The following is a 7,236-nucleotide window of genomic DNA, read 5'->3' as shown; positions in this document are numbered from 1 at the left end:
CCGTCAGCGCTGCAGTGAGACCTCCCCATTTCCTCACACTGAGTGTGGGCAGGGAGGTGTGCAGGGCTGCGGCGACAGTGGGACGGGACCATGTTGGGGAGCGGTTATGCACAGCGCTTGCCAGCACGCCTTTCCAGGTATCGGCGCGGGCTGGCTTTACCCCACCCTGGGGCACCTGATGGCTGTCACACTGCGATGTGCTTTCACGTGTGGACTCCCCTGGGTAGAGAATAAGGGACCTAAACGACCCACAGGAGGAAAGTGGCCAAGAAACATCTTCTGGGTCGATTATTGGGTTAACAATCAGCTTGACGGTGAATTTATCATAATACGGAAAATGTTTATCTTAAACATATTAGATTTTTAAAAGCGGTATTTAAAATTGCATATGCGGTAAGACGCAGGAGGAAAAATGGAAACTTTTAAAAAAGTCTGGTCATTTATTTAATTTATTTATTTTTAAATGGAGGTGCTGGGGGTTGAACCCAGGACCTCACACATGCTGAGCACGCGCTGTGCCCCTGCGCTCTGCCTCCCCCGACACTTCTGGTCTCTAAAAGGGAAGAACACGGGCACAGAGCAGGAGGCTCACGCCGGAGGCTTTTACTCAGCCGTTCCACATCGTCATCTGGGCACATTTCCTTCATTTTCCCCCCAAGTATCAGAGTTCCAGAAAATTCATTTTTTTCTTTTGAAGGATATGTGAAAGACGTGAAATCTAAGGAAGAGATACACAATTCAATATTTTTGCCCTGGAAATCCTATTAAACTAACATGTGAACCAGCAATAAACACAACTTGCCAGCTGCAGGGTTATACTGTTATTGCTCGGCGTCAGGCAGGTGCCACGTCCTTCAGAAGCACAGCAGTAGGGTCACGGCCACGGTTCAGGTCTGGCTCTGATTAGGAGCCTTCCTGGGAGACAAACAGCTCAGGAACGGGACGTTGTTTTGCCATTTTCTATTACCCAGTGCCATCAGTTTTAACCTTAAATATTGCAGAGACCACGGGACTACCCCCTGGGAAAAGCAGGGGGCTCTCTCTGTGGGCAGGACAGGTGCGGCTCCAGGTGAGACCACCTGGTGTGGGCTGCCTGGGACCCTGTTTTACAAGGAGACCCTCTGCCTCGTCTAAGCACTTTGGGGAGTGTACCACCATGTTGAACAGAGAGTGAGAGATAAGGCAGTCAGGAAGGTGACTTTCTAAATCCTTTGTCACCATTGCAAACTACAGATCTGGGACATAATTTAAGAAGAATGAGAGGAGAAGATGCAGCCGTTGCTGGCCCAGGGGCCGGGGCTGGAGGGGGCCCACCTTCTCTGCGGTGGTCTGGCACCTGGGCTGGTCCCCACGTGCCTTCTGCACAAGTGACGCGGTGGCATCGGGTGGAAACAGCCATCTCACACGCAAACTGGGATCTCACACCGCGCGCTTCTCCCAGAAGGTGTAAAATGGGTGACTCTTTTAGAGCAAGGGAAGCAAATTGAGTTTCAAAAGCGTTTAGACATTCAAACTTAAAAAAAGTTCTAGATGCAATATTGAGAGAGGAAAGTAATTCTTACAATAAACTGGGGCACCAGCTGTGTGGCCTTGGATGTCATGTATAATCTGCACGACTGAAGCACCTGTCAATCAAACAGTTGTGCGCTAAGTGGCGCTGAGCTCGGGACACTGACAGCCGGGACCTGCTTTGGGAACCAAAGCCCCACTTCCCCATGTCAATGACCACAAGCCTGTGAAGAGGTAGGAAAGGAGCAGGTTTTTTTCTTTTCTTTTTGCATTTACAAACAAGAATAGGAAGTTAAAATGACTTGCCAAGACCAAGCGGAGTCAGAACCACACTGGCAACACTGCTTTCCGCCTCCTTCTGCACCCCCGGTCCACCAGGGCACCTTTCTTCAGTGGTGGGTGTGCGGTTGACCTGCATCCGAATCGTGTGTAAAGGAGGCTCTGGCTGGGTCCCTTCGACTGGCTGCTCTGTCACGTAAATCAGCGGAAGGGAATCCCGGGAGCCAGGCGTGTGGGAGCCCTTGCTGCGGTCGTGCTGACAGTTGAGCCCGACCTTTGTAGTGTGGAATCCTAACTCACCATCATTACTGCTCAGACCCGGTGGTCCCGGGGAAGCGGGTGGGGGGCGGGCGTCCTCAGGAGTCGTCGTCCCTGGGCTCACAGCCCCGAGCCTCGGCCTCCGGCCCGCGGCCTCGGAGGGTGTAGAGGACCCTGCGGTAGGAGCGGCGGAAGGCGGGGCTGGAGAAGCAGTGCACCACGGGGTTCAGCGCGCCCTGCAGGTAGGTGAGGCTGCCCGCCACGTCGGAGGCGTGCACCGCGGCGCTCAGGGCCCTGCAGCTGCGCCCCCGCCGGGCGGCGGCCAGCAGGACTCGGGCCAGGAAACTGGGCAGGAAGCACAGTGCGAACAGCACCACGACCACGGCCACCAGCGCCTGCGCCCGCCGCAGCTTCGGCTGCTTGTCTGGGTCCCGGAGCCTCCTCTGGAGAACCCTGATGATGCTGGCGCTGCAGAATAGGATGAGGCCAAAGGGAAGGATAAACTGGAGGAAGAAGAGGGCTTCCTGCCAGACGGCACTGAAGGAGGACTCCGTCCGGGGCCCGGAGCTGGGGCACTGGGCCTCGGAGAGGAGCACGCTCTGGTGGGTGAGGGCGGCCACCAGGAGCCACATGAGGGCTGAGATCCCCCAGGCCGCCCGCGGAGCTAGAAGGTTGACCTTGAGCCGAGGGTGGGCCACTCGGAGGTACCGGTCCAGGGCCACGGCGGTGAGGAAGGTGACGCCTGACCCACGGCAGAGGGCCCGCAGGAAGGACATCACCTGGCAGGCGGTGTGACCCAGGCCCCAGGTCTTGTGTCTCAGGTAGAAGGTGGCGAGGAAGGGCAGGCAGGCGGCCAGCAGGAGGTCTGCCAGGACCAAGTTGAACAGGTAGACGGCGTAGGGCTTCCACACCTTTAGGCAGAAGAAGAAGGTCCAGAGGGCCACGGCGTTGCCCAGCGCGCCCAGCACGCACTCCAGCAGCAGCAGCGAGGCCGCCGCCAGCTCCGCCACCTCGCTGTGCACCGAGCAGTTGGGTGGCAGCATGTCCCCAAGTCCCTGGGAGGGCTGAGCCCCAGGGACCAGGCTGCTGCTGGCAGTGCACTTTCCCACAGAAGAACAGAAAACACACTGACCAGCATCTGAATGAAGTCAGAGGCAGTGTAAAATTTGTTTGAGGAAGGAGGATCGGGGCAGAGGGAAAAAAATCCCTTGTATTTTTGTTTTGCCCTCAAAAAGGGGAAATTATGTTTCACTTTGCATCATCTGGCATTCAGTGGAAGCTACAGTGTCCTGAGAGTGTCTGGCGTAGCCCGGCTGTGCACCCCAGCTGTCACAGAGGGGAGGGGACCTGGAAAGTTTAATTACATGAAGACGACTCGTCTTTATAAAGTTAAAATCATGATTGAACCAGAAAGTTGTTCTCTAGTTTGAACTGTTTTCCAAGCTCTGGTTCTACGTTCACCTGGAAGAGGATGTGGGGCGACCTGGTCCTTCAGGGTTGCCCGTTTTCACTTGTCCTCTCATTTTGTCAGATTTTATTTTCTGCTGAGGCTGCTTCCCTGCCCTCCCCCTTGCCTGGGTCGGGATCTACAGCGCTGGACCGTGCTTGTAAAACTCACGGTTGGTTAAGGTGTGCAGAATCCACCAGGATGTCAGGTCTGTGAACCCAGGGGCGTGCCCTGTGTGCCTGAGACAAAACCATGCCTGGCACAAAATGGAAGTCAGAAAATACATGTGAGTGAAGCTGGTCATTCCCACCCAGCGCTGGCCTGGCCCACCTGGGCCCTGGTCCACAGCTGACCCCGATTCCTCCCGGCTCTGCTCAGCCTGGTTTGGGCTTTGCAGTCAAGTTGGCTTTAGTTCTATCTGGTTTCTCCACTCGGCAGCCACATGGTTTTGGGGGAGCAAGTGGACGTCGGCGCGCCCAGCCTCCTCGCCGGGGCGGGTGTGACACCACCTGCCTGCAGGCTCCTTGTGAGCCTTTGCGATCCTGTCGCAGGGACTGCACTCGCCCTGGATCTGGGATGCGTGGGTGGCTTGACATTGACTGCGGTCATTATTAACCTCTATCTGACATTTAGACTTTTAACAAAACTTCTTCTTCTCTCCCCGGATGGTGATACAGTTTTGCATCACACTTCAATTCCATGGTGCTTCAATGCCTTCGCTTTGGAGACTTAACCTGAGAGCTTTAAGAGGTGTCAGCAGTAAGAACGACGAGAGTTTGCGGCATGTTACCAGGTGTCTAGCACTGCCGTGTGCTCACCTGTGTTACAGCAATGAGCAGAGGGACATGCGGTGCAGCAGGGACAATTTTAAGCTCTATTTTATGGATGAAGGCACGGAGGCTCAGAGAGGTCAGGGGACTTGCTCGGGGTCACAATGGGTGATGGGAGACCCTCCCAGCTCAGCTGGTGCCAGAGCCCGGGGTCTCGACCACACTGCCCTGCTGGCAGCACCCGCACTCCGGTGTTCATGAGAAGTCCACGTCTCAGGAAGCCTGCCACGGCCACTGATTTGCATGATATTTCAGGTAGCTTGCTTTGTATTCCTTCTGGCTTTAATTTTATCAAGGTTTTCCTCTGGACCAGCAGCCCACACATCATCCCATCTCTGCATCATGCAGGTTCACCTGCATCTGGTTTCCTAAGAAGATGCATTCAGAGAATGGTCCAAGCATCCGGAATTGCAGAAGTGTCCCGACTGGTACCTCTAGTGACACCTTCTCTGAACCATATGCCCATCATAAACAGTTCCTCGGGGACACCAGGGGACAAGTTCCAGGCAAGGGTTGGCTGGAGGCCACGTGTCTCATCTCTAAGGGTGCTATAGCTCACGGTGACACTCAGAAAAGCCGGGAACTCACTCAACTATTCAGGGGCCGAAATTACACAAAAGCAGGAAAGCGATGGATTAAATCTCTTTCTCTCAACATACTTAAAACTCAGACCTTCCACGCTACCCTTCAGTGCAGATTTCAGAGCACAGTGTACCCCAAACTTGCTAAATTATAGATATTCTATCTCAACAGGTAACACAAACATGAATAATGACATATTTTCCTTTTTAAATGTAGAAAATCAAAAAGTCACAGACTTTGAAAAAATTCTGCTTCTTTTCCTCAGCACCCTGATTTATTTTCCTTACTCCTGAAAGGTTGACTTGTCCTTTACTTTCTTTTAAAGTTACAATCTTTGAACTTCTCCCTCAGGGGTCTTGTCTTATTAAACCTTATTATCCCAGAAGCCCGGGTTTCAGTAACCGTTCTATTTCCTCAGTGCTCTTCTTATGAAGGAGACTTCTCTGTTCTCAATTCAGTTTGTACGGTGTATGTTTTTTACACGCCTGTTCTTAAATTTAAATGCTGATGGAATCGTTGCTTAAAAGCAACACACAAATTTAATTCTACCCATTCTTCCTTTCTAGTTTTTCTTTTATGTCTGAAAATAACCAGAAGGAAGACTTTGTAAAGACTGAATAAATACTCTGCCTTAGATTTTCCTGTTAGTTGCTTTGAAGGTCCGCAGGGACCAGACTGTTCCTACAACACTGCCTTCTCTCTGCGACCAGCTGTAAGTTTGGGGTCCCCGAGACCACCCCCAGGTTCAATAATTTTCTAGAGGGAGTCACAAGCTCATTTATATTCACAGTTACACTTTATTGTAGAGAAAGGACACAGATTGGGATCAGCCAAGCAGGGATGGGCATGGGACAGGGTCCGGGGAGTAATCGACGTGGGGCGTCCCTCCCGGCAGAGTCAGGACAATACCGCTTTCCCAAGATCCGTGCCCAGAGCGTTGTCGACCAGGGAGACCCCTGAGCCTCGTGTCCAGAGTCTTCTTCACTTTTAATGAAGTATGGTCGATTTACAATGGTGTGTTGGTTTCTGGTGTACAGCATAGTGATTCAGTCATACGGACATACACATATTCCTTTCCGGGTTCTTTTTCCTTATAGGCTATTACAAGATATTTAATATAGTTTCCTGTGCTCTACAGTAGGACCGCGTCATTTATCTATTTTATATATAATAGTTTGTATCTGCAAATCCTGAACTCCCAGTTTATCCTTCCTCCCCACTCGTAACCATAAGTTTGTTTTCTATGTCTGTGAGTCTATCTCTGTTTTGTAAATGAGTTCATTTGTGTCTTTTGGTGTTTAGATTCTACATACAAGCGACATCATTTGGTGTCTGTCTTCCTCTGTCTGCCTTGCTTCACTTAGTACGAGGCTCTCCAGGCCCGCCCGTGCTGCTGCCAGTGTGTGCAGAGGCTTTTCTGGAGTTCAGGCTGCTGGTCCTCATGCTGGCCTCAGCCTCCAGGCCCCCGGAGGTGGAGCTGAGTCTGTGTGACTCAGAGCCCTGACCCACATCACATTACTCTCTGGCTGGACCCAAGCCCCTGGGTAAGAAAGCTACCCCGGCCAGCCATGACCTTCAAAGGGCTTGGAGATGACCTCTGGCAGCTGGGGGCAAAGGTCAGACATCTTTTGGGCAAAATTTAATTCTTCACTACACACGTAATTACTCAGAAAAGATTCAGAACATATTGTGTTGCTTGTTTTGTGCTGAGGCTGCAGACACTTATAATTCTTACAATACTGCCCAACGGTCAGACACAGATATTCCAGCGAGGACGACCAGCAGGTGCACAGATTTGTAGAGAACGACATGATAGAATTTGACACGGCGTGTTCCTGGCAGGAGTAGGGTCAGGGAGGGAGGGGGAACATCCCGGGTGCACGGGTGCCGGGGTGCGAGGGTGGGTGGGTGGAGCGGGGGAGCCACAGCTCGGCCCCGAGCTGGGACCTTCGTCTCACGTTGGGAGGGTGCGGGTTTCTCGCAGCCTTGGTTGGCGGCTTCCTCACAGACTCTCAGAAGCTCCCACACCCAGGCGACGGCCCGGGGTCCTTCTCCTCGCCTTGGCTTCACTCCCCCGGGATGAGACTCGCTGACTTTTCGTTCTCTTGTCCTGTTTTCACCTCCGGCCTGGGGACAACGAGCATCAGAGAAAGAAGCTATGTCATTTCCAAGAAGGAGTCATTTCAGAAGAAGAAACTGGAAGGACAATCTCAGAGGTGGGAAGTCACGCGTGGGCAGCGCCTGAGGGGCCTGAACATCTGTCTCAGTCTGTGGTTTGTGTCAAGGAATTTTAGCAGCCTCAGAACAGTCCCGCCACACGCACAGCAGCAG

General features: G+C 52.7%; 1 protein-coding gene across 1 annotated transcript; it reads right to left on the bottom strand.

Moving 5' to 3' along the window:
• Positions 1-1,736: 1,736 nt before the first annotated feature.
• GPR31 (G protein-coupled receptor 31) lies at positions 1,737-3,175 on the bottom strand. Its single transcript, XM_010994633.3, has one exon. It carries the CDS (start codon positions 3,087-3,089, stop codon positions 2,145-2,147), a length of 945 nt encoding a protein of 314 aa, XP_010992935.2. The 5' UTR covers positions 3,090-3,175; the 3' UTR covers positions 1,737-2,144.
• Positions 3,176-7,236: the final 4,061 nt, after the last annotated feature.

This window comes from Camelus dromedarius, chromosome 6 (genome assembly GCF_036321535.1).
Source record: "Camelus dromedarius isolate mCamDro1 chromosome 6, mCamDro1.pat, whole genome shotgun sequence".
Lineage (NCBI taxonomy): Eukaryota > Metazoa > Chordata > Mammalia > Artiodactyla > Camelidae > Camelus > Camelus dromedarius.
This window is presented reverse-complemented; position numbering and strand designations above follow the sequence as displayed.